The following is a 27,768-nucleotide window of genomic DNA, read 5'->3' on the forward strand; positions in this document are numbered from 1 at the left end:
CACTCACCCCGTGCCCAGTCACTCACCCTGTGCCCAGTCACTCACCCCGTGCGCAGTCACGCTTTCGTTCCAGTTCCCTTCTTGCTCCCCTTCACCAGAACCAACTCCCACTGCATATAAAACAATCTTCACTAACCTGCTTCCATTCCCCCCCTTAAAACCCATCTCTTCTCCCTTCCCTATCCTACTGGACTCCCTGCACAGACCCCCCCCAGGTACAACCTGCCCTATCGTTACCCCCCCCCCTCCTTAACCACTTCCACCTGTCCTCCTTACTCTCACCATAACTACACCACCACTTTTAATAACCACTCTTATCCACTGTTATCTAATGTACAATTTTATTATTATTGTATACCACCTTGTACTAAGCAGCTATTTACATCTATCAAAGATGAGATATTAAAACAAATGTTTATTTCATCCCAAACCAATCAAGCTACATTCTACCATGTGTGTTGCTGCTGTTGCCTTGTGTTGCGTTGCCATACCCAGGCAGTGAGTGTTGTGTGTGGCGGTGCTGCTGATGTGTGCGTGATTGCGGTGCCTTCCTGCTGGTGATGTGCGCGGTGCCGTGCATGCTGGAAAACAGTCGCTTACAGAGCTCTCCGTGCGCATGGTAGCAGAGACTGCACGCGGTTCCCCACGTGGCACCGGAACGCTGCGCACACGGCCCTCGGCACAACGTGCCCTGGGGTGCAATGGCTCTCTTTACCGCCCAAGGGCTTCGATATGCAGTGCTCCCTCTCCGCGCCAATAAGCGCTCGGTTATTCGCCGTTTGATGCACACGGAACCAATTACGTGCTGGCGTGCTGACAGCGTATTGCAACAGCAGCACCGAGGAAAACAGTGCTCATGGCACTAATCTGACGAGGCACCCTAACATGAGGATCTTGGTTTGCACAAAGACTGGACATAATCACAGTTTGCGGTTAAATTTTGCACCAAGGTATGAATATATTTGGAAACAAGTTTGTCAATTGTATTTAAAAATAGCACTTTGAGACTTTATAATTTTGTACAAACAGCAATTCAAGTTAATGTATTTTTGAATGTAAAAGGAAATGTGTCATTGAATAAATGCTTGAATGAAAATTATACAACACCGAGTGCTGCAAATATTGCCGTGACTTTTGCAAAGATCTGTGCAAGACTACTTCAGTAATGTTCCCATCCATCCCACATGTTTTAACTTTCCCTATCCTCCACGAGCTCCGATTAGGACGGTTGGCTATGTACGGTGTCAAAGAAGTTCGACATACAGAAAAAAGGTAAAAAACAATTTCCACAGACTGCTAACACAACAGCAGAAATGCACCCTTGTCAAGTCATAGCCCCAGGTGCCTTTGAAATGCAGAGGCGACGTGAATAAAACTCAAATTTTCTGTCTGCAAGCAAACACGTGCCTTTTCATCCGACGAGTGACAAACAACCCTGGGTACAGCCTGGACTGTGCCCCTTATAACCAGGGTTAACAGTATACAGCTGCAACCACCAGCACAGCTCTTGCAACATGGAAAGTATGTTCCAAGTGCAGTGAAGTATGAGCAGTACGATTTTAATTCATGACCCAGGTCATGAACACGGATACCCAACAACAACAGAAACTCCAACCAGAGGCACTTGGGGGCAGCATTATTATTTCATGGCCCCCTCTGCCCAAGTGGCCATGTTTTAGAGTTTGCAATGACTATCCTTTATGGAAAAGCTATGTAAATGAAGTCAAGTGCGACTTCTTAAATGTCTCTTAAACATGCTTGTATTACTGCATGTATTGGAAGTGTTTTTGCCTCAGTTGAGTACACGTACTCTAGCAAAAGCCTTTCTCCGTCAACCTTTGATTAGTACAATAATATGAGGCTGTGCTATGCCAAGAATCAAGGGACTGTCACTTTCAGAAAAACAGATTTTTAAGTGTAAAATTCGAAGTTCACTCGTTTCAAATTGTCACAATTCACTGTTATTGGCCACACAACGAAAACTGGAATGACTACAAATTATGCCACCCACCCGAGGTGGTACTAACAAGTGAAATAATTGGTCTGAGCTCAGACTAATCCCCCTAGCATGGTGTTCAGAGGAGCTAAAATTACATTACATAAGAATGACCATTGTCAACATGTTTACGAGAAAAACGGCAAAGCCCCCAACACATATTGGGCAACTAAATAGAACTGCGACAGGAATGATATATATTTTTAATTAACATTTTGATTTGAAGCTTTCGTCACTGCAGGAATCCACACTCTTTGGTTCTTTCGGTAAAGTCACGTAGGTACAAAAATAAAATAAAAAATAACATATCACAATGTTTCGATCGCAACACAAGCGGTCGTCCTCAGGCAGAAAAAATAAAATAATCCAGCAATTCCACTGCCTACGTGACTTTACCGAAAGAACCAAAGAGTAATTAATATTTATTATAGACCATTCCACAAACATGGTGTTTCTCTGCAGTGTAGACGTCATCTTTGAGGGAGGTGGGTGTGGTGATAATGACATTCATGATGAATTGGTGTGGGAGTGATTGGGAATGACGAAGGGAAGGTGGCGTCTCAGGCAGGACTACGCGCCATGACTTTTCACGTGCATGATGATCTGGTACAAATATTAATTAGCAACAACCACATTAGCGATGTCCGACTGCACAGGTGCTCGTGTTTCAGCATTGCATAACCATTTGAGTGCACCAAAGTCAGGCGTACCGCAACAGGCACCCTTATACCGCGATCGCAACCACAACATTATCCACCAATTGCAAAAGCGTTCCATCAGTGGCGGCTGGTGCCTCAAATGTTTGGTGGGTTTGTGCTAGCAGCACGGGGGTGGTAGCGGGGTTCGTGGGTATAAGGAATTAATGACAATTACTCAGGTTGTACAGTAAATCACGAGTACAGTATAGATTACAAATTTCAAATCTGTACAATATAACAATGCCTTCAACTTATCCAGAAATGTATGTAAAAATAACATTAGTTTATCTTCTTTGGTTCTTTCGGTAAAGTCACGTAGAATGAGAATAAAATAATAAAATAAAAATAAGACAATAAAATTCTCACGACGTTTTGGCCATAACACAAGCGGCCTTCTTCAGGTGAAAGAACAGAACTGTCGGGACGACAGTGCTTCAATGTCGTCCCGACAGTTCTGTTCTTTCACCTGAAGAAGGCCGCTTGTGTTGTGGCCGAAACGTCGTGAGAATTTTATTGTCTTATTTTTATTTTATTATTTTATTCTCATTCTACGTGATTTCACCAAAAGAACCAAAGAAGATGATTCCCTGCAGTCACGAAAGCTTTAAATCGAAACATTAGTTTAATTGGTAAAAGCTATCTTCATATAGCCAATGATAGGCCAACTTGAATAATTTGTATTCAATTAATATTGAGGAAATTAATGAAACAAAAAAGATTTAGCAAAGATATTACAATGACAATATTTTGCAAAAACGGAGGATACAGTTAGAGGAAACTTGAGAGAGAGAGGGCTAAGAGCCAGAGGCACGTGCCCAAGCAGATGACCTTGAAATGGCAATTTGTGATTGGCCATGGATGTGATTAAGCAGCCGCCCAATATTTGTGGGCAGGAGGAATGCATCGAACCTATCAAAGTGGCGCAGATATATATCCGCCTCACCTAGGGCACGAGAAGTGTGTGCCCTGGATAGATTCTAAATTCAATCTTTAAAAATGTTATTTAAAATTTGTAAAAAGTCAATAACTTAACTTAGTCAATTTAATAAACATATTTACAAATTAAAATAGTGCACAACATTTTTGGAAAGTAATAAATTAAAAGCTAATTTTCGTGGGGCACGGCCTCAGCTCCCCAAACAAATCAGCCGCCACTGCGTGCCATCCTACCGAGACTCGTTCAACCAAGGAGCACTGCCTCCACCAGATTCACTTATTTCCAATGTTTCCCTTGAAGATGACCATCCATTATTTCCTGTTAAATAGTTCTGCGAGTCCATGGTCACATCATAATGGCTTTGATCCAGCAATGCTTTTTCCCACCTCGTATATTCTAAGAGAACCATTTATGTGGATTCAACATCCGTACACTAATGCAGAATCGGATCTGTGGACAGTTTAGTCAATGGTCATTAAGCCCAGAACCGTTTTCATTGAACGAATGATAATAAAATTTGTACAGCAAGTGACACCTACCAATAACATATGGCATTTGAGGCTGACAAAGCGTCTTTTATTCAACATTCAAAACGAATACAAGTCGAATGGTGGAAGATAAGGTGTAAAATTGAGTTCATGTTAGCAGTGGCGATGATTGATTGGTAGCAGGTGATAGTTGTGGTATCGCGAGCGATGCCTGTTGGTGCATGCATGGGTGTGCCAAGTAAGTCTGGTACCATATGGGAATATCCTCTTTCCTTCTCCCGGCTGCTTGCTTCCTTCGCTTCCTTTGCTTCCTTCTCCCTGCTGGTTGCTTCCATCTCCAGCCCAGGCATGGCAAATGAGCTCAGGTCCTGCAACAACAACGAGGAGGAGCGCGTTATCACACTTGTAGGATCATAAACAATCATAAGGCAGATCATGGCTTTGCTGGGTGTGGCGGCAAACTACTGAGATCCAGCATTATTATTATTAACGAATGGTATAAAGTTGTTATTTTTGTACTACAGCAGCACATCCGATTAGCACGGTTGGTTACATACTGTGCGGTAGTTCAACGTACATACATCAAATAACTTGCCAACATACCAGTGGTTTGGAAGCTGATGGATAGCTGTAAAGGCAAAAGGAGTTGAATTAATTGTAAATGGTCATTAAAGCTCTGGTTTGTTTCTCCATATTTTGGTCGGCTTTCAAATTGGGAGCCCTAATAGCGATATTATACACTGCAGTTTGATGCATTCAAGTTTTCGTGACTGCAGGAATTCACTCTGTGGTTCTTTCGGTAAAGTCACGTAGGTGGGAAAAATAAATAATAAATTACGGCGTTTCGATCGCAACACAAGCAATTGTCATCAGGAAGAAAAGATACAGCCGTAGAACTGCTGAACAAGAAAGGGCTGTTGCAACAAGAGGATAGGTTTAATGCATTTTCGATCATCTTTACAAGAGTCACCACACCCTTCACACTAGACTGATAGGCATAGCTACACACACACTTTGAATGTGGAACACGTGAACAAAAAATAAACAAGTCAATCAATAGCAGTGAAAAACACCACTATTCTTCCTGAATACAGCAATCCAATGTCCCACATTTCCTAAACTCGCGTCTGCTCCCAACGACACCCCCTAGTGGGCGAGATTGGTTCACAGTTCCAATGCAAATGCATTTAGAGAAATCTGCTCATTTGAAGCACATGGATATGGCATGATCTGTTGCTTTGTTTGATTTTCAATACATGTAAAAAACGACATTTAAACGCAGAAAATGTATGTTTGATAAATGAATGTTTTATACCTGTTGATTTAATGTGCCCTGGATCAGGAAACCTATAACCTATTTTAATATGTGCAACTGATGTAATAGTTTGAATTCTTGAAAATTATTTAATACTTTTACATCATGGGACCTCCTTTGCCAGTACCAAAATATGAGAATAGGTTTTCCCCTTTTTCTGGCAACAAAACATGTTAAAACACCAAACTGAAACCTTTCACAGGGAATCATGTCTGCATTAACCACAATACTTTTGGTCAGAATGCAAACAAAAAAACACTCTGATAATATATGCATTGTCCTTGAAACTGATTGGTCCACAACAGAGACAAGCTTGCTTTTGAGCCTCGTCTCAAACGGTGTTAGACCAGAGGACGCCAAAAGGCGAGGCTCAAAAGAAAGATGTCTCTGGTGTGGACCAATCAGTTTCAAAGACAATGCCACATATATTATCAGAGTACGTTTTTTTGTTTGCATTTTAACCACAAATATTGTGGTTAAAATGCAAACATGATTCCTTGTAAAAGGTTTCAGTTTGGTGGTTTAAAATCTTAACACCTGTTTTGTTGCCAGAAAAAAAGGGAAAACCTATTCTCATATTCTTCTTTGGTTCTTTCGGTAAAGTCACGTAGAATGAGAATAAAATAAATTGATAAAATAAAATAACACAATAAAATTCTCACGACGTTTCGGCCACAACACAAGCGGCCTTCATCAGGTAAACCTGAGAATTTTATTGTGTTATTTTATCAATTTATTATTTTATTCTCATTCTACGTGACTTTACCGAAAGAACCAAAGAAAATGAAGCCTTGCAGTCACGAAAGCTTTAAATAAGCCTATTCTCATATTTATAACGTTGTTGATAATTGAGGATATTAAGAAAGTGTATTTAATGTTGTCGATTTTTGAAAATATATATGAAACCGAACGCAAAAATCACGCCAGACATGGAACGAATGAGAGTTGCCAATCACTCCGAGCAGTCTTAACTTTTTGTATTACAGCGCCACTTACTGGCCACGGCACTCACAGCTGCCACCACGGCCTCTCACATGGACCGCCCACACCAGAGCTGCAGCAGAGCAGTGTGCAGACTGCAAAACCACAAATAATGATGGCACCGAAAATAACTCTTCTCTAATCCACACGCTTATAATGGGGGTGCTATTGGCACGTTTGCAGAAAAGATTATTTGATTTGTGGCCACTTGCAGAATGGTTGTTTGCAGCAAAAAAATACTTGCAGAAAGTAACAAAGCACTTTCAGGAACTACATCCGTAATTATTATACAATATTTATGCAAATGAATATCGCCCCCCACCCCTCACTTCATTTCTATTCTTACAGAATTCTAGAACATTTGATATCTATCCAGCACCCTCTCCGGAGAAACGATTTCACGACAATAGGGGTGTTTTATTTGGGTTAAGGATATCACAACATCAACCAGGTTTCTCTGCCACAGTTCGTAGCCAAAACAGACGCTCGCGCTCGGTTGCTGCCGGAAACACGCCGACTCCGGCGGGCCCTCGGAAGGCCCCCCCCCCCCCCATAGCCACGACATTGCAGCATGCAGGTGGTGGGGGCCCGCTGCGGTGGCTGGCGCCAAGCCATGTTGCGCGAGTAGCCGAGGAACGCAAACCCACAAAACAGCCTGGGCCAAGTGGCCAACCTGCGCTCATTGCGCCAACGCAATCGTCAGGCACACGGGGCAGCAAGATGCCCTCTGCATGCGAACCACTGGTGCCGTGGTACTCCCCGCGACTTCTGGTGCCCGAATATCGCTTTCATGCACCCGGATGAACTGTACCGACTGACAGGGTAAAAACGCGGCCACTCAACTCCTCAAAACAAATAGATTTTTTTTTTACATATATAATGAAAACTAAATAGTTGAGGATTCTTTGAAAATGCGAAATGCCAAAAGAATGCAAATGCATCATGAACATGAAAAGACAGTGCACCAACATCGATCGTAGGGTAACCTAACCCAGCCTTTGAATAAAAAAAGCTCACAGAATAAGAAAGTTACATTCCCTAAGGATACAAAAAAAACCTCGCCAAGTTTCAAATACTTGCGCTTGATAGGGTTCTGCATTGTTTATGTAACGAGCAATTTTCTCCATTAGGGTTGGTGCCCACATCACCCTCCAATTTAACTGGAGCAAGTAAAAACTCCTGTCAGAACCTCTCGGACACAATCTAGGCGAGGACACCACCTCAAAACGTCCACTGTTATTGTCTGCAGCCAATCCGAAAGAACCATACACTTCCATCACGAGAGGGAAAAAAATTGCAGATGTTAATTATAAAGACAAAGGATTTCCCTGTCGAGCCTGAACAGCCTGTTGGTGCAAGTGCGATTAGCAAGCACCTATGAAGGCCAGCACTGCACACGGGGAGGGGGGGGGGGAGCCCACCCCACTGTGTATATATAAATTATCTTGGGCACAAATAAAATAACTGGGCAAAAACAAAGGCATGATCGATTTAAGGGATAAAAGTACCTTGCCCATGTCTCTCATTAAATCGCAGTTATATTATGTATACAGCGCCTCACGCCTTTGCAGGAGAAAGGTGCTAGAAGGGTTCTAACATTGAAACCCCACATGGATAGCATAATCCCCAAAACATTTCACCATGAGCATCGACATGATAAAATACTTAACCTAAAGATTTTCGTCAAAAAGTGGTACAGTAAAACCCCCGGTTTACGTTGGCGATGCGTTGCTGAAATGTGCAACGAATATCGAAACGATGGCAATTCAAAGCAATTTACAGGGGAGGTGGAGGCGAAGGCCGAGGCGAGAGATAGGAGAAAGGCTGGATGATGCCGTCAGCCACAAGCATAGGTTTAGACGACGCAATTCAGGTCACGGGACAGCGTTAATAAAGGTGCGACGGCATTTGCGAAACGACGTAAATCGTATTGCCATACCAGGTGTTTAGCATTTTTAAAAAAGGTCTGAAATAAGTCAAAGGGTTTCATCTGGTGACACTTAAGGCACATGTTCCAGCAAACATTTACATTGCTAATGAGGAAGAAAAAAACTGCCGCATGTGGAAGCTGCAAGCTATTTGCTGATCTAAGCACCCATCCGTGTAAACATGAAGTAGGGTAAAAAAATGGTCATGTAGCCAGGTCTGTGTCACGTTATTGAGTGGTCTCGTTCACGTGCGGTTTTCTGGGCTGGGCGACAAGATATGTTTAAACCAAAAACGTACTCGCTATATAGGGAGCCTTATAGAGGTTAGCAAGAGGATATTACATGTACTGTACTTCTCTTTAAAATGGGGAAAGCAATTCCTTCAGGAGTGGTGAAAATGTAATCCCATTTTTTGCACTTAAAAAATTAGGGTTTCAGTTTGGCAAAATTTGTAAACATTTCAACTGGGACCCAAAAAACAGCACTGTGCATTACAGTAGTCAATTTAAGATAAGAGCAAAATAAAACAAAAATTCTTTAGAACTGGTGAAGGTAGGAAACACAAAACCATGGCTGTCCTCCAAAAGGCAGAATTCACATAACTTATCTATGACAGATTAGAGCTGAAAAAGTCACGATACGGTCCCCCACCACAACACCCATATTTTTTCTGTCTATTTTTCCAAGTGGAAAGCCAAGTTCAGTTACAACCTACTTTTTATTTTCAAGCGAGTAATTAGCACGAGAGCAGAAAGTGAAAAGCATCGCACAGACCGCATGGAAATAATAAATACAATTTTAAGTAGCACCCCGTACACGATTCTGTGCAACTGCGGGCAGTGGACCGCCCACCTCACACCGGCCGATCGGTGCAGCTCCTGCCGGGCGCGCACAGGAAGGTGCGGATCCGTGCACGAGCAGTGTTTTTCCACAGCGCTCTAAAGGAAGTTCCATAAGCATTGTTGCAATCAATAAACTGGGGCTTGGCCTTCCTTCCTCCGTGCAAGATCGAGGCATCATACATTAAGCTCAAAAACGAATCTCACTTCAGTGTTACACAGGAGCCGGAACAAGGAATTTGGCCGCAGTAGTATTATAGTGATAAATGCACATCTCATGGGTGTTTTCACCTACGTTTAATTAAAATGGCTTGGCCAGGAATACACCAGTGGGAATAAAGGATCCTGTTTACAAGAATGTCATGAAGAGGATGGCCATCACAACAGCAGCTCAATACATACTACATAAAGAACGGAACAAGAACATGTCCATAGTTACTTCAAGTAAAATCTATTTAAAATAATCTAATAAAACATTACGCAGTTTTACTGGTAGGAACCTCCTGGTTACACCAGCCCACAGGGGATTATTGTGTCCGTCCGTCATGCATCCAAAAATGGGAGGGGTGGGGCTGGGTGGAGAGGGGAGGGTGGGGAGGGGCTGGGTGGGGAGGGAGGGGCTGGGTGGGGAGGGAGGGGCTGGGTAGGGCTGGGTGGGGAGGGGAGGGTGGGGAGGGGCTGGGTGGAGAGGGGAGGGGCTGGGTGGGGCTGGGTGGGGAGGGGCTGGTCACCCCGTGGTGCCCTTATAAAACTCAACGTTTAACCTACTCACGCCGGCTTGTGCCCGCCCTCAGTCGGGCATATTTGCGGAATACACCACGCCGCCGTTGACCCTGGCCATTGACCGAGCAACCCAACGTTCCTACCAGCTCCCTCTGCAGGAATGTGTTAGGTTAACCGACACAAGAGGGCAGCAGAAGGGCAGTGTGTGCCAGGGAACGATGACCACAAAGGATGGCCTTTTATGAATGGCAGTGACCCCTGTGAAGTCTTCAAGATCATGACTCAATTTGAAGCAATTTGTCAAAAATAAACTGTTGAAACAACAGCATTTCGGGTTCATGAAAAAAACAAATTGCTGTATAGAAGTGCTCAATGCCACCACATGAAGTTAGTTTAAAATGATCCGAGTTGTACCCTTCAGAGGACGGTAAAAGCATTTGTGATGCAAAGGCGCTCTTAAAAAAATGAATGTTCACAATAACCCACAAAACCAAATGTTTTCGCAAATTAATCATGATACATTTAACACACTATGGCCAGACAGTATCATGCTGTACTTATAAGCAAGTTTAATACCATTCATTGACCACAACACTCGACGAAGAAATTGCAATACTGGAGTGACCCCCAGGCAATAGTATGGGCACAATATTGCCAATGTTCACAATATAGCATCCATACCGGGCATCAAATTGTGCACGATAATCCATTTATTGCATGCAAACTAAAAACACATTATGGTACCAAATTATGCTATAACACAGATGACAAAGCTGTAAGAAAAATAATACAAGGGAATGGAAAGGGCTAAAAATAAATTTATTGAATTGAATAGCGACTGAATCGTAAGAATTCGTCATTTGTGGGTGGGAAGGGAGGGGCTACGCAGTCGTTAACCTACTCTGTCAGGCAGGTGAAGAGTGCCATCGAAACAGAAAACCATAGGCAGCTTTCTCCATGATGACAAACAGATCCCTTCTATAGGAGGCCACAACGGACAGCCCCCCACTGCAAGCCTGACACCAGGCATACACGACCCAATTGATAATGTGCAGTAAACGATATCCCTTTTCCCAATACGAAAACACTATTTTGGCAACCTTAGGATATAACCCCATTGTCATCGTTGTATCAGCGAAGCTGCGAATTCGTGGTGTTGAAGCTCCGTGAATGTCTGATTTAACCACACAGTAAAAACATGCCAGCGGGTCAAGGTAAGCTGGGTGATAGGTGATTGATATGTCCCTCGTATATGGTTTGGATGGAATAACACAAAATATTGTTATGCTTGTTTTCCCAGGAAAACCTCGGAGTTGCAAGACTTTTCAGGAGGGTAATGCAAATTGTTTGTAGTGGGGGTGATGTTGCTATCATTGGGATATTTGGCCAATACCGGCAACATCGTACGTTTTTAGCTATGGGAGGAAACTGGAAAGCTAAAGGAAACCGATGAAAAACCAGGAGGATATACAAACTCCACACAGATTGGTGCCAGAGTAGGGAACAGAACCCAGTGATTTTTTGTTGGGAGGGGGCATACTGCGTCACCCTGCCATCTGAACTCAACAATCAAGTATTCACGAGAGGTTCTCGCTCATTAAAGTGGGTTCATAATTATATCAAACAGCCTGGGACACGTAGCCTATGTATTATTATACATTTTACGTTTTTAGTTTGTGTCTTCCTTTTATGAAACAAACATTTTACACGCGGCTGTTAATTCTGACCGTTTTCCCCGTTCGATTTCTAAACAACATTTTGAAAACTAACCGAACAAGTTCACATTTTTAAAAAAGGAGAGCCCGCCCCACCCAAAGTATGTGTTGCAAAGCGTCAACCTTTGGCCTGCTCTCATATTTTGGGTTCAGAGGGCATGGCCAGAGATGACATCAGGAGAACTGGTTCTTCTCCACAGCAACACTGATCTGACCCGAGCCCACTTAGGGCTCACAATAGGATGTTTTATGAACAAATTCTGTTTAAGTTAGTTGTTTCAAATACTTGTGATATTAAATGGACATGCTCTGAAAACAATCTTCCTGGTGCAAATCGTCTAACTTGGACTTCTCAAGACCCAGTGACAGCCACATGGCACCTTAAGCAGTCGCCAGAGCAGAAAGCACACGAAGACATTGCCCCACGATGGCACCTCTCCTCCCATACTTCTCCAAGCCTCAGAAGCCCCACTCATGAGCGCATGCAAACAAAACGCCCATGAAAACCACATCACCTACATGCGCTATCCAATCAATACACACGTTTGCAGAGGAAGGCATAATGAACTGGCTCAAGAAAAAAACATGAGCCAAAGGACACCATATCTCAGATACCAAACCATTTGAAAGGTCATGACATAACACCCAATACGTAAGAGCACAATTAAATAAAAAAAATGGCATTGACCGAAAAATATCAATTGACTACACAGTTGTAGTTTCCTGGTGTGTAATAACCTATAACAGCTGCAAATGTGTTTATGGCTGGAGAGAAAAAAAAGTGGCAAGCATACCACCAATGGGCACTATCAGGACCATAAGGAGACCATGCTCTGTATGATACCAAGAGTCCTGACAAACCAATGTTATCGACAGCTTCATGGAACAATGAGTAGTTTTCCTTTGAGTGTTTTCCCCAAATACGCACATAGGTGGACTCATAGGTGAACAATTACAAATTAGGCAAAAATGTCAAAGTTAAACATGTCACTTGCATTCCATAGAGGTTTTTTTGGGTTAGATCACGTAAATATATAAATGTGTCATTAAAACCCGCCACTACCAGACTCAGCCAACTAGTAAGGGTTGTCACGTAAACAGAACATGCCAATTTGTCACTAGTACAGCACACAGGTGTGTTGGAGAGCCAAGCCACAACATTTACAAACCGAGTACGACGTTTCACCAGTAATTACAACTAGCTTCATCAAGCGACAGCCAGATTTGTGGATAAGTCTTACTGTTTCATTCCTTATATAGAGCCGTAGATGTGTTGACCACCCTTCTGCGCTCTTGCAATGATGGGGGGGGGGGGGGCTGGATTACTGAGGCAACGTACATTATATGCATGTGCATTATGCGAGCCCTTGGAACTTGTCCTTCCTGTCTATTGTGTTTGTTAAAATAGCCCTACCAACGGTAATCCCTACTGAAGTATGTTGCCCATTATAGGCATGCATTTAAATAATGTATTATTTGATTATTCGCTTCGCCGCAACACTAAGGCGGTAGCAATCCGAATTGTTAAAGTTATTTTTATTTCTTTCAATTTCGATAGCTTATTTAATTAGTCTTGGCCAGTAGTAGCTAGTTTTGCACAGAACTTCAACATTATCAACATCAATTGAGTGTCCTTATTGGCAGTGTTCTGCTACTGTCGACAGTTGTATTTGGGATAATTTAATGTCTCTGATGTTCTTAATCTTGTGCTGATCATTCGTCCTGTTTTCCCAACATAACATTTACCAACTTGCAGTTAACCCTGTACACACCTTCTGTTGATAGCGTCGGTAATACACCTTTTGTACCAGATATTAATTTCTGTATTTTATGTACCGTGCCAAATCTTACTCGGATGTTTTGTTTTTCCAAACATCTGGCTAGTTTATCAGTTACTCCTGCAATGTACGGTTTTTTTAATCGTTTTAATTACTTGGGCAGTTTCAATGCTCGTGTTATTTTATTTGGTTTTGGCATTAAATGCCCTCTTATGAATACCATCGTATATTACCCGAAACCTGCAGGTTATGGCCGATCGATGCCCATTGTACATCCCTTTAACCTGCACACTTTAGGCCTCAATATTATCGTTCTGACAGTTTCCCTTTCAGAACTTACCTTCTATTTGTTTGTTCTGTTCATCACTCAAGTCTTTTAAGAAAGAAAATGTGTTGTATAGAGATCGTACAGTGGTAAATATTTTATTAGTTACTTTTAGCTACGGCTGGCAACTTCTCATAAGCTTATCGAGCACCTGGCTATTCGTCCATCCGTTCTGTTATAACCATAATGTCAATACGGTTCGACAACTTCCACACAACTGGTCAAAAGTTAACTCAATTGGTTTCAACTACGAACTTTGATACAGAAATAACCCTGTCCCTGTGCACGAGCTCGCCCGCACCGACACTCCACTACTCGAAGCAGGGCAACAGCTCCCTCAAATCTGTAATGGTGCCCACATCACTGCAAGACAACAGCAGGGAGGGCAGTGCATGTTGATCCGGTGTTATTCACAAACTGACACAGGGACACGACATGCAGCAGAAACCCGACACAGCCCATATCACACCCGCTCAGGCCTCTAATGCAGTGCATACCTCCCATGGCCTCGCAGCAGCGTGGCAAATGGGTTACGAAGAGCCACCTCACTCCAACCCCACCCAGACTCCCTTTCGTGTGGTGAAGAATGTGTAAAGCTATCAACAATTCTTACCGTCATAAGTTAGTCGGGCAATGTTGACAATATACACTTAAATTGGGGGCGAGGGAGGGGTAAGGGAATTTTTTTTAATCCAACCATAACACAATTAAGAAAGCAATAAAAGCTATACCAAAAACATAATACTGACAGCTGCTTTTCCAATTTCATGTATCATTGCTCGTAGTGATAGTTGGCAAAGGACACCCTTGTCTCGACAGCCATAGTGCTTATAGTGTGCAACTGGACAGACACCAAAACATCTTGAAAATACCTTGCAGGATTCTCTTCCAGTAAATTGGACTGAATACCATCTTGAGGATGCTCATGTCCTTTTGAGCCTGCTCTTTATAAAGCTGGCTTGCACAAGCATGCAGGGGTAGTAGATGTATACATGTAGGAAGACGCAACGGCGCTGTGCTTGACGTCCCAACGACCGGCCTCAACTTCCTTGCCACACAGCATTAGCAGTTGGCATTGCTAAACTAGACTTAGTCTCCCATGGATCAATGCTGCCCAAGATGAGTAACTGATGCGATGTTTGTGAACATCGGCGCTGTGGAGATGAATGGGATCGTACGCGATGCTGGCAACCCCATTCCTGTTCTTGGTGAACACTTGCAAACGCTTGCCTCAATAGTCCATGAGGTCTATGGAATTGAAATTAACCAAATGTTTTATGTGGTGGTAAAACTTAACTGTTTTGTTAAAAGGTATTAAGTAAAAGATACGAGGGTATAAAAACCAGTGCAAAGGTTCCCACATTAATTCACTTTTATTGGCTATAAAAGTCAGTAATGTTATACGATAACAAATTCAAAGTTTATGAACAAGCCCGAATAATATCAGTACAGTAGTCCTCTGTTCACTCAGAATTATATAATCAGTGATACTACAAGATTTCTTTGGGTGGTCGTGTGATGTCTAAGTGACATTATGAAAGGCTTCTAGTATTAATAATACATCTGGAGGCTTTGATTTATGCTTGTACACCACTGCCAACTTTCCCTTAACTCTCAAGATAAAAAAAACCCAATGCAATAGTGTATGCTATGCCAGTGCCTGCCATCACATTATCTCTGCCAGCAGTCAAAAGCTCATGGGAAGGTATGGGATGGGGGGGGGAACCTGATGGGATGGGACAGGAATTAAAACTTTTAGTTACAGGCATACAAATTACATGCCATGAAACTCGTGAGCGTATAAGCTGAAACAGGAACTCGACTAACCATTTCCAATGAACCAAACTAATGATGTACAGTTCTTCTTCAATTATGTTCTGATGACGTACATATACGTCGTATACATATAGGTCATCTGAACGGAACTGGAAAACTAAAATAAAATAACTTTATCGGCACAGAGCCTTCCACAAGGCCATGCAGGAAGGTGCGTGTGGCAGTGTCGTCGCCATCGTCGCTGCTGTCGCCATCGTCGCTGCCGTCTGTCAGCGGTCGACATCTCGTTGCTAGATAGCCTACCAGCTACCTTAGCGAGTGCGGTCGATGCTAGTCAGCGAGTGTTGTATCCAGTGTGTGTAGTCGAGATTGTGTGTGTTCAGAAAAGGTGCCTCCACAATTAGTCTCCTAAGTCCTGCACTACACATGTACAGCCCTTGGCCACTCAACTTCTGGAAGGAACACCTCCCCATGCCATGGGAGTTATATGACCGCTCTTCACGCCAGCCCGTGCATGTTGGCGACGCAGCTGTACCACCCTCTGCTGCCCACAAGGTAGCCTATCACTCCATGTTAGGTATTAAAGCCAAGGTAATCTAAAGGAGGCCCAGTCCTGGTTCAAATTTATTTTCTTGTTTTTTTATTAAAATGTGCAGAGATAGGAAATGAACCTAAGTCACTGGGTGTCAATGAATTCTAACTGACTATGATCCACCTTAACAGTTTTTGTAGCCAATATTAGGATTCCTAACAGATTTTTGGTGAGGCCACATATCTATCTTGACAAATTTATGTTAAGACCCAGGCGTAACCAACATTCAAAAATTGTGTACAAGCGTTTAACTTACAAATGATTGCTTCAGCTCACAGCAAAGTTGATGAAGAATCTCACATACAAATTAAGTAATTTGTTTATCAATCAGTCCAGGAAGTCAAAATAACAGTCACCTGAGCTGCCTTCTAATATACGTGTTATTATCTAACAGCAACAACCAATAAGATTTCAACTAGATGTTAACCATTAAAAAAAATTAAATGTATTAACATGACATACATTAACATGGCTATATATATACACAAATACTGACTAAAGGATTATTGATGGCATGTATCTCAGGATCACTTACACTACAGAATATAATTTACAGTGGAGGTAATACATATGCAATGACAGGGTGACACCTGCCGGCCGGTTAAGGGCGGAGTCAGTCGAGAAGCGCCGGGAACCATCCTGAAGGGTCTAGTAGGTTCTAGAAAGGGGGCGTGGCCAGAGGTGGAGCTTGGCCACACCAGGCAGATATAAGGAGCACCGAACCAGAGCTTCGGGGCTGTTAGCGTGGGGTCTGGGTCCTAGTTGCGTCGCTGCCATCGTCATCTCTTCGCCCACGTGGCTGTTCTTCTGCAAGACCAGCTTTGTCGCCGCCGCTACGCTCGTCAACCAGCCAGTGTCGTGTAGCAGGACAGATGGGCTACGTGTTTGGACAGCCTAGGTGTAGCCACGTTACGAAGTGTATCGCCCCTGTGTGCTCTTAATAAATAAGAAGCCTTCGACTAGAAGTGTCAAAAGTCGCTCACGACACATACATCAGATTGACAAGTCAATTGGCAGAGGTTGAAAAAAAATTATATTGCCCACCAACTTAATGGAACATCACTAAGCAACCATTTAAAAACAAGTGACATCACACAGCTTTAACTGTTGCGTTACATAACTTTAGCAATGTCAGTATCGAGGGCAACACAGCATATAATAATGTATGTGGCAATGGTGGCCTTATCACCACATAAGCAAGATATGCTTTACTCTTTGGTTCTATTCGGTAAAGTCACGTAGGTAAAAAAAAATAAACCGCGACCTTTATTAAAGGTCACGGTCTGAGCTTGGCTGTGTTCACTCCAGCGCTGTCCTCTAGACAGTCTGGTCCCTTCACCTGATGAAGGCCACTTGTGTTGTGGCCGAAACGTCGTGATTTTTGTTGTTATATTTTTTTACCTACGTGACTTTACCGAATAGAACCAAATAGTATGGATCCTTGCAGTCACGAAAGCATTAAATCTAGAAAAGATATGATTTGTCACTCTTGGGAATATTATCAGAAAAGTGCGTTGCGACAACATTGTGTCATTGTGAGATCAGACAATGCACAAGTTATATTACTGTATTACACCCACTCCACTTGGCCTGCGGCTAAGATTAACTGTGGGCCATTGCTAATTTATTTTCATAAAATGTTTCAGATCAACAAAATCCAAAAACCTTCCTCTCATTAAAAACAGTAATTATGTTACCCTGTATTGCTTTAAATACTTAGGGCAAGGAACAAATACAAATCCTACTTAGGGAGGCAGAATTTCTGGGGTGTCAAGCCAACCGAGCCCATGTTGAGGTCACATCGGAGGCACGATGCAGCTGCATTGGCGGAGCTGGCATCTGAACTGTTCACCAGGTACGAACCTTCGAGAGCTCCTCCTCCAGAACGTACTCGGACTCCGCCATGGTGCGAGTCGCTCGCTGCCGGCCGCACTCTCACGGTAGAAACACCTGCAGAAGAAAAATCACACCAAACACTTCAGCACAGCGCCACAGTTCAGAGCAAAAAAATATACAAAAACCAGTGTCACGAAAACACCTTGAAATCTTCCGTAACATACAATTCAATGTACGTTTCAGACTGGTGCGTAGCAATTGCATGTATACAATTCACACATGTTTCAAAGCCATGTTGCTAAGTAAAAGGATGGATATAATAGAATCGTTGGGGTAAACTTTTTCCATGTGGCGACTGCATATGTCTCGTACTAAAATGTGAGTGTATACAGTACTATTATTACAATACAGTATACACATTGTTGGGGAAAATGTGATGCACACTCGTATAGAGTATATAGATACATATTTCAAAACATTCCATAACAGCCAAACCGAGCTACGTACTAATCCACAACACACCTGAACACAAATACTATACCCCCACACACACGCGTGCGTATATATCCAAAGCACACACCATAACACACACTTAAACCACAAATATCATACTTCTCACACTGTACAAAAGACAAAGACTCACAAATACCGTACGTTACACAAAATACACCATGCAACGCAAGCTGCAAAATGACCAAAGATCAAATACGTACACATCCTTAACAGACTGTTGAGGCAAGTGCTGTGAGCACATATGAAGGCTTGCACGATACACGAGGGGGTGGGTAACCAGCACCACACCCGACTGCATTGGACTCCCCAGTGGTGATGTTTACACACCGCACAAGGTACGCATTTAGGGTTCAAATATTTCGCCACTGTTACTGGTCATGAGCAGAAATCAAACACGTGTCGCTGGGTTTGTAGCGCAGCGCTATAACCCCTACACGACCGCTCCCAGATATCCACACATGTACACACGTGCAAATCTGAAAAACATAAAATCACACCTACTGCCAAAAGAGACAATTCCACAAGTCGGCCATGCACGTGAGCCTGACCGAGGAACTGCCACGTGGGGAGCCGGGACAGGACAACGTTCCGCAACACGGGCCAATTGTATTTGCACATGCTTGGCTCAACGCCAGAATTTTGTGGCAGTCAACATCGTGCTATTGCTCTCTACCAACTCTACCTGCACCCAACCCTCCCCCAGGAAACGGGGGCATCGTCATACAGGAGTAGGCCATTCCGCCCCACTAGAAAAGATTACACGAAAAAAGCAAACTATGCAGCCGAATAAACTTTATACGGATCTTTGTATGCAACGCGCCGAGGGCTGGCACAAAGAAACAATAGGACGCGTAACGTGTCCGTCAAAATGAGCTTGCACACAAGACGACCCCACGGTATAAGAAGAGGGGAGTTGACAACAACTTTATAAGGTTCTTTAAAAAATTCCAAGTGCCAGGACTCTCACGAGCTGACCAAGCATCCAGTTATAAACTTGAGGGAATTCACAAAAATTACAGGTTGAGAAACAGCATCTTAACTTGTTATTGTAATAGTTTCTAAACCATATGCCACTAGGCAGATCTAAAACATAATTCACTTCAACACTATGTGCTGTATGTACAAAGGGGTTGATATAACATTTAGTTATGTAAAGCAGAATGACAAACGAAACAAAACAATGATTTTTTTAATTGTTTGCTGCTTAAGGGACGGGAGCTCATGTTTTTATAACAGTCAATAACAAAAAAACTCCACATTGCTATGGTGTGGAAAGTTATTCCATAGAACAACCACCAATCAAAATATTTTATTGATCCAGTAGCCATTAAGGGCTACGGCGATCTGAACCAGGATTTGAACTGGAAATAGAGATATCCTCCAACGTTTCTTCCATTGCTATATAATCATAGTTTGCATTATTTTTGCAAAAAAAACATCTAAAACAACGCACTTCATACTCCACATAACCACAAGCCCACCATACCTAGCCACCCGTGCGAATCGGAGGCGCAAACGAGCCTGCACTGGAAACCAACGTGGCACTGGCTCAACGGAGGGCCAAGGGGCGGCAAGATTGTGCTAGGTCCCCTTCATCAGCATGCAATTGCCTGAACGACATTCAATAATCCCAACCAACTGTAAATGCTGACAGAGCAGGGCAACAGGGCATGCCGATGTCTGGAAGTGGGTGTTCCTTTATTGTTAGTCTACAATTGTCGGATATCACGCAAAGGAATGGGTTGAAAAATTAAGGCTCTGGGTAGAGATACCGAATAGATAATTTCCCAATTGCTGTCATTGACACGTTAAATCACAAAGCTAATTATGTTCGTCCTATGTAACAGATACACAGCTGATATGATTAGTCCAATATCCAATACAAGAAACTTCATGTCCGGAACCCAAGGTTAAATGAGTGTCATCTAATCCATCAGATACAGATTGCAATTGCAACCTTGAATAAATTGACAAATTTTACTTTGCAAATAATTTGTGAACAAAATACGCCATACCCATGAATATGATGCGTTTGCTTTCGTGTTCTCTTGAAGGTATTTAAAAGTACATTTTTATAAAGGTGCACAGGAAAATAAGCGACCCAGTTTACTGCTGCTTATTTCAAATGAAAATGCTCACGAGATACAATTCAAAAGGAGTCCTGTGCTATAAAAAATAATTTGTTTATAGTACGATGCTTCAGTATGAAGGGCATTTTCTGAAACCAAATTTTTTGACAAACTAATCAGCACTCATGGATGTAAATATTTCACAAGCTGATATAATGCAGGAATCTGTTGCAGTTATTTAAAGAGGGGAAGATTATTTTATTGAATAGGATTTTTTTTACTTCGGGATAGCTTCTCCAAAATACAGCAAACAAGTTACATGTTAATGGCTTATACTAATGTGCATGACCAAAGTCTATAATAAACAAGTAACAGCCAAAAAAATTGCTTGATTCACGTTTACAAAACGCCACCATTCGAACCACATCGGGGCATTCTATACCTCACGCTTATAAATGTACTATTTAAGTCAGCTGCGTGAATGGAGGAACTAATCCTGTGCAAACTGGCTCTGTTAAAAGGCAGGTTGCCAAACAAACTTCGTGAATGTTTATTGATTCACAAAGATGTAAAAATGCGTGCGACTCGTGACCACATTAATCACTCCCGTGATTTGCACAATGGAGACTTACACAGGCCAAATCGCAGTGCAGATGCACCAGGCCTTGTGGCGTGGCCTGAATGGACCGAAAGGTCATTTAAATTTCAGAGCACGTGTGCACATGGATTTAATTACAATTGCCGCTCACAGGACATTTCTGCTTCTTGAGCTATTTTTCATTAGTTGGAATCGAACCGATAAGCAATGCTGTGATTATAATTCAGGGTTTAAATGCACTGGGAAGAGGTGAGCATGCCATGTTAAGGCCTTCATCCCCTGGAGCAATTCAAATTTAAGAAATGAGAAAACCCATCAAGATAAAAATGAATTCAGGTTGGTAACAAATAGATTTAACATGAAAGGTATGTACAGTACTAATGTATGGACAAAAGTTCAGTATTATCCAGACCATCAACTTAAAAGGAGTTACGGTTAGTATGGATGCTACTTTTTCAGAGTAGGTGGTCTAAATGACAAAACAGCCACATTTCGTTCTTTGTAACTGGTGGTCTAGAAAAATGTTTGTGCATGCACTGCACACCTATGTTGTTAAATCTACCCCGTGGGGCACAAACCACGGCAAACACTCATTCTCGCATTTGGGACTCTTCAGTGGATAAGAAATGTCTTGTGGTTAACTAAATGCAAGAGCAATTCATTAGATGTCAACGGTCCAATTTATCTACGGCGAAACATCGAGTTCATTACTCGTGGTTAAAATGCGAGATAAGTGAAAAAAAATCCGTCTCATCACTCCCACATGTAACAGCTGATCTCACTTGCTATAGGAATCTGCATGGCCCCATGGAGCACATGGAACAAAAACAAATGCCCATGAAAATAGACATTTAATGCTTCCTAAAATTTGCATGACTGCAACAAGTGCACTGGCCGCCAATACGATTTCACGTAGAGGCATGATTTGCCGAGTTGTCCTTAAACATGCGCTATATAGGTGAATGGGCTTTACTCGGTAAATACACTTCTGATTCTGGAGCGCAACAAGAGACATGTACTGTAGGTGCACAAAGGCAAACTTGTATAACGATGTGACCAGAATGCTTCTTGGTAAACGCCACGCAAATTACCGTTAACATGTAATCCGATTACAAGGTATTTAATTAACAGAACCTCTCATCGACAATGTAAGAAACATATAAACGTTAATGCCAAATGGCAACGACCTATTTACACTTCACACACATGCACTTATTACCCGCTGAGAATTAACCCAACTCCGCTTCATATACGTGGCAAAAAGAACGAAGCAGCTTTCTAAATCATGGGACTTCCTTTGGCCGGTGTCAAAATATAAGAAGACGGTTTTGCCCTTTTTTCTGGCAACAAAACAGTTGTGTTAAGACGTTAAAACACCAAACTGAAATCTTTTGCAAGGAATGATGTCTGCATTAACCACAGATACTTATGGTGAAAATACAAACAAAAAAACCATGCCCTGACAGTATATGCATTGTCTTTAAAACTGATTGGTCCACACCAGAGACAGCTCTCTTTAGAGCCAAGTCTCAAACAGTGTTAGACCAGAGGACGCCAAAAGGCGAACAGGACAAAGACAATGCCACCATCAGGACAATGAGAGATCGGAGTGAGCAGCTACGTCATGGGACCTCCTTTGCCAGTACCAAAATAGAAGAATAGGTTTTCCCATTTTTTCTCGCAACATGACGTAGCTGCTCACTCCGATCTCTCATTGTCCTGATAGTGGCATTGTCTTTGTGCTGTTCGCCTTTTGGCGTCCTCTGGTCTAACACCGTTTCAGACTTGGCTCTAAAGAAAGCTGCCTCTGGTGTGGACCAATCAGTTTCCAAGACAAGGCACGTACTGTTAGAGCATGTTTTTTGTTTGTATTTTCACAAGTATCTGTGGTTAATGCAGACATGATTCCCTGCAAAAGGTTTCAGTTTGGTGTTTAAACACCTTAACACCTGTTTTGTTGCCAGAAAAAAAAGGGAAAACCTATTCTCATAGCTTCCTAAACACACGCCTGCCACATAAAAGTCCACATAAAATATATATAAATGCGATGTTTATAGATCCTACCGCACGGATTAAATTATGATGATACAATCAGCAATGGTTCATTCAACACAAGCAAACTCTGGACCGGTTTCGACAATGCGCATTAGCAGCAGTCGTGCTTGCTTTAACAAATGCTGGTGAACAGCCAGACCTTTATGAAAGTCAAGGATCCAACTCCGTTATATTATCATGGGTTACATCTGCATCATTCTACAGCGACAGCTGCACGACTCTCTGCATAAACGAGCAGCCAAGTGGCCTTTTGAAATAAAAAACACATTTCAGTTCAATGGGCTTTACTTCGGGAAACAGATCCGAACGCCTGCATGCAATGGGATAATCAACACGAACACGAGCTGGTCAGTCAAAGTGCATGTGCGCACTCGCATCGAATGAATAATAAAGTTGCCACAACTGTTGCTTGAATGTTTTTTTAAAAAGCTCAATGCGCCGAGCTTACCCGTAACGCACCGCAGACAGATGTTGAGCCACCACAAGTTCAGCTAGAAGGTAACACACGTTGGTGCAAAGCGCAGGGTGCGAGCTTACAGAGTCTGAATGTTGCAGAATGTGACTTTCCCTGCATGGGATCTAAGGCCCTCCTTAAAAGATGCCCTGGGGCTCTCGATGTTGTTGCTGTTAGGCCCCGGTTGCTTCATTCAGGGCTGTTTGCTGCCCTCTCTGTGCTCTTCCGTGTTCCCACCCCACCCAACCCCCAACCTTAGACCCTCGTGCACTTTTTCGTAAGGGGTCTTCTTAAGATGCGATTTAATTTAAATGCAATACGATCGATTGTTGTCGAATGTAAAGTTAAAGTTGTCAGCGTAAGACTGTGCGACGTCTGGGGGGGGGGGGGGCGCCACGTGGTAAAGCGTTGGCACGCGGCGCGAGTGCTGAAAGCAAAGCGGTGGTGGTGGCGAGAAGCGCGATCAGAGGTGGTGGTGGTGGTGTCTGGGCGTAACGCTTTACGATGTCAGTGTCTCGTGTGCAGCGCGCATCGCAGGTGTGTACAAGGTGTGACCTGTGCAAGCGAGGCAGGAGGTGGTGGGTGGTGGTGGTGGTGAGGAGGAAGGGAGTGGGGGGTCTCGCGCGTTGATCGCCGGTCAAGAGTCCCGCGACACGTCCACTCCCTGGTGAAGACACCGCCGCTCACCGCTCGCTCTCCGCTCGCCGATGACCCCTGGGGGGGGAGGGAGGGGAGGGAGGTTTGCGGCCAGGGAGTTGTGGACACGAAGCGAGGAGACGCTCGGCTGAGTACCCGGAACCACGTGCTCCCCCCCCCCACCACCGTAGTCGCTTTAAGTACCCCGCCTAGACGCCTGTCGATTGGCCGAGCCGCGTGGGTGGGCCCCTCGTGCGCGTCCCTCCAATGGGAGGAGAGAGCGAAAAAAAGAGCAGGAATTATTTATTTATTTTAAACCAACCTCTGTTGTGTTATGTTATAGATTGGTGCCACCCACGAACTTCAGCGTGTCAGCGCAAGACAACGGGGAAAGTGAAAAATGTGATGTGCAGTGGTGCGCCTACGGGCTATCTAACCCCATGGGGATCGTGATGATCGCTGCGGGTTGTCGGGACGGCCACCTTCCGAAAGGAACCAGGTGCCCCCCCTCCCCCCGTGCCCGCACCCCGTATTGGACGGAAGGCAAAGGGGAATGCCCCTTGCCTCGAACTTCTGGCAGCTCACCGTCGTTTTAAGTAACAAACGACTCTGCTGATGAGACAGTGAACGTCTTAAATCCGTCCAGTCGGCTTGTAATTGAAAAGGTGCAAATGAAATTACGCGCTACTAGAAGGCCGTGGGGTCACACGACGTCACAACAAGTCAGACCCCCCCCCCACCTCCTCAAATATGACGTCACAAAGCTCTGCCCCCCCCCCCCCAAAAAAAACTAATACATGCTTCAAATCGCTTTAAACTATTGTCATTGTAGTGCGTATTTAATGTGGCGCTGCACTCTGATGTCGTAGGAGAAAACATTTTTTTAAAAGTATATTTAATTAAGTAGAACGTGTTGTCTATATTTATTTAAAGTTGCTCATTTTGATGTGACGTCACATTTCTCAAAGTCCCCCCAGCCTCGTCACAAATATCTTAACCCCCCCTAAGTGCGTGACGTCATTTATGGACGGCCCCAAACTTGTGCGTGTGGCGAGGCAGATAGTCGTATGAGGGACACGTATTGCGTCTGCTTATTTGCAGTAATTTTTTTTAGTTACGAAACGAAGCGGCCGGCGCGCTCAGCCCGGTGTGCGGGTGTGGGCCACGTGGGAGATGGGAACAGACCTCAAGTCGACGGTGGAGATCCCACCGTTCCCCACGTGCGGGGCCAGGTTATTTATATCAGCGGCATTTGAATTAATTCAGACTCGTATTACTGCGTGCTGCAAAACGTCGGAGACCAACGTGCGTGAGATACCCAACATTGCTGGGTTGTTGGGGATGGTAGAGCGGATTAGGTTACCGCTGTACAGGACATACTCAAAAGGCGTCCAAATGTCACAATTTGAACGCCCGATGTAGAATTATCTCATTATTTTTGGTTTTCATCTGTAAATATGAATCATAGCTAATTTCACTTTTAGACGTGTCCGATATGTATATTCTCATAAGATAACTGACATACTGATTATATACACCAAGCGAACACGACTGCGCATTAGACTAAAACGTTTAAATTTTTTACTCAACTATTTTTATTTTTTATACTCTTTGGTTCTATTCGGTAAAGCCCGCTGAGCTATATAGTTCTTTTTCAGAAGCGACCTGACCACAAATGATAGCCCAATTAAGTGGCAATTTATAGCAGCCAAATACTCTACTGTAATTGGTATGGAACAGTGGTTTTTCAGAGTTCAGGTAACCAATTTTTTTACCGTGTTAATGCACAGGAAACTCCCAGTCATGCCTACAAAGCGCTGACCTGATATTTATTTTCTTTACGATTGTTTACCAGTGTAGGGCACAGTGAGCTTGAATATTGCGATGATATTTTATTTACTGTATTTGGAAAACATTATTGGAGAAACAACAACGGGGTTTCCATCCAAATGTCTTACCGAGAAAAACAAACCTGACTGCAATTGTGGGTAAAAAATGTTCATGTATTTCCGACAATTCCAATGACTCGCCTCAGAAACACCCCAATGTTGTGAAATACCACAAGCATGGATCAAAAATCTGGAATGGGCAACCATGCCAAGCACTTAAAATAAAAATGGCTCAGGTACAGGATAAATTTAAAAAATACCTGCCATTTTAAATTAAAAAAACATGTTTTTTAAACGTGACGTTTCTGTAACAAATATATTGTTTAAACCTACAGAAGCAAATGAAAACACTTGTCAACAGTGAATTATGGTGTGGAACCGGCCGAATAATAAAGGGGCGGAGCCTGCATCATAAGGGGCGGGGCATATATAAAGGAGACGGGGTCTCAAGAGGAAGGGGTGGGCCTACAGAAGTTGAACTTCCCTGTTGAGTTTAGGCAGTTTTCTAATACGTGCTGCATAGATTTCGTGCCGCTGATAAGGCCACTGACAAAACGAGTTCATTATGCAAACTGTTTTCTCCAACATTGTCAGCAGAGGGCAGTACACTGTTGTTGCACTGAGCCATGCTGCGATGTCCATGCCAACTGCCTTCACCAACCCGTACTGACCAGTGCAGTAAAGTATCAGAATCTTTATTTAGACTGGAGGAATCCGATGAGCTATGAAGCTCTTTTTAACAGATGTCTATATTCTTTGGTTCTTTCGGTAAAGTCACGTAGATAGAAAAATAATAAAAATTAAAGTGAATATCAAATAATAATAAAAAACACACTAATGAAGACTTTAGCTTGGTTATTAAGTTTGGTGAGTGTACTGGCAGTCTATAATGTAGACTGTAGCCTGGTTCTTAACCTCGGTTAGTGTATTGGCAGTATATAATGTAGACTGTAGCCTGGTTCTTAACCTTGGTGAGTGTATTCCCAGTTTATGTCGATTGTAGCCTGGTTTTTAAGCTGATGACCGTATTGGCAGTCTATAATGTAGACTGTAGCAATGGTTATTAAACTGAGCGTACTAGCAGTCCATAATATAGACTGTAGCCTGGTTCTTAACCTGAGTGAGCGTACTGGCAGTCTATAATGTAGACTTATTTTTGGTTCTTAATAACCATTGAGACAGTTTATATTATAGACTGCCAGTACATTAACCAAACTTAGTAGCCAGGCTACAGTCTACATTATAGACTGCCAGTACACTCATTTCTATTAAGAACCAGGCTACAGTCTACATGAGTGTTTTTTTATTTTTTATTATTTTTAGTCACTTTATTTTGTGTTATTATTTTTCTTCCATCTACGTGACTTTACAGAAAGAACCAAATAATATGAATTCCTGTAGTCAACATTTAACAGACGTCTAGTAAGTATGGTCAATAACCCCCATGGTGGGGCAAGACCCTCATTCATCAGTGGTTTTAGAAGCGGGCTGCACATCTGAAAAGTATTCTCACCTACAACAATCTGGTGTTTTTCTTAGAAAATGACTGGAAAAGGATTCCCCTGTGTTTTATGTTTTATTTGTAATACATTTCATAGGCAACAAACACAAACCTTTTAACATACAA

General features: G+C 42.9%; 1 protein-coding gene across 4 annotated transcripts in view; it reads right to left on the minus strand.

The window, feature by feature from the left end:
* Positions 1–24,433, minus strand: part of LOC103091728 (5'-AMP-activated protein kinase subunit gamma-2) — a 48,959-nt gene extending 24,526 nt beyond the window's left edge. For 2 of the 4 annotated variants that reach the window (XM_032960315.2, XM_032960338.2), the window contains exons 1-3: positions 24,172–24,432; positions 17,955–18,041; positions 4,371–4,487 (exon numbers count right to left, since the gene is read on the minus strand). In XM_032960315.2, coding sequence (XP_032816206.1) covers positions 4,371–4,487; positions 17,955–17,996 — 159 coding nt within the window. In that variant the 5' untranslated portion in view covers positions 17,997–18,041; positions 24,172–24,432. Of the gene's footprint in view, positions 1–600; positions 740–4,370; positions 4,488–17,954; positions 18,042–24,171 lie in introns of those variants that run through there. The other 2 variants (XM_032960330.2, XM_032960356.2) reach the window with 2 other exon arrangements.
* Positions 24,434–27,768: the final 3,335 nt, after the last annotated feature.

Source organism: Petromyzon marinus, chromosome 2 (genome assembly GCF_048934315.1).
Source record: "Petromyzon marinus isolate PM22_M1 ecotype Great Lakes invasive population chromosome 2, UKy_Petmar_22M1.pri1.0, whole genome shotgun sequence".
Lineage (NCBI taxonomy): Eukaryota > Metazoa > Chordata > Hyperoartia > Petromyzontiformes > Petromyzontidae > Petromyzon > Petromyzon marinus.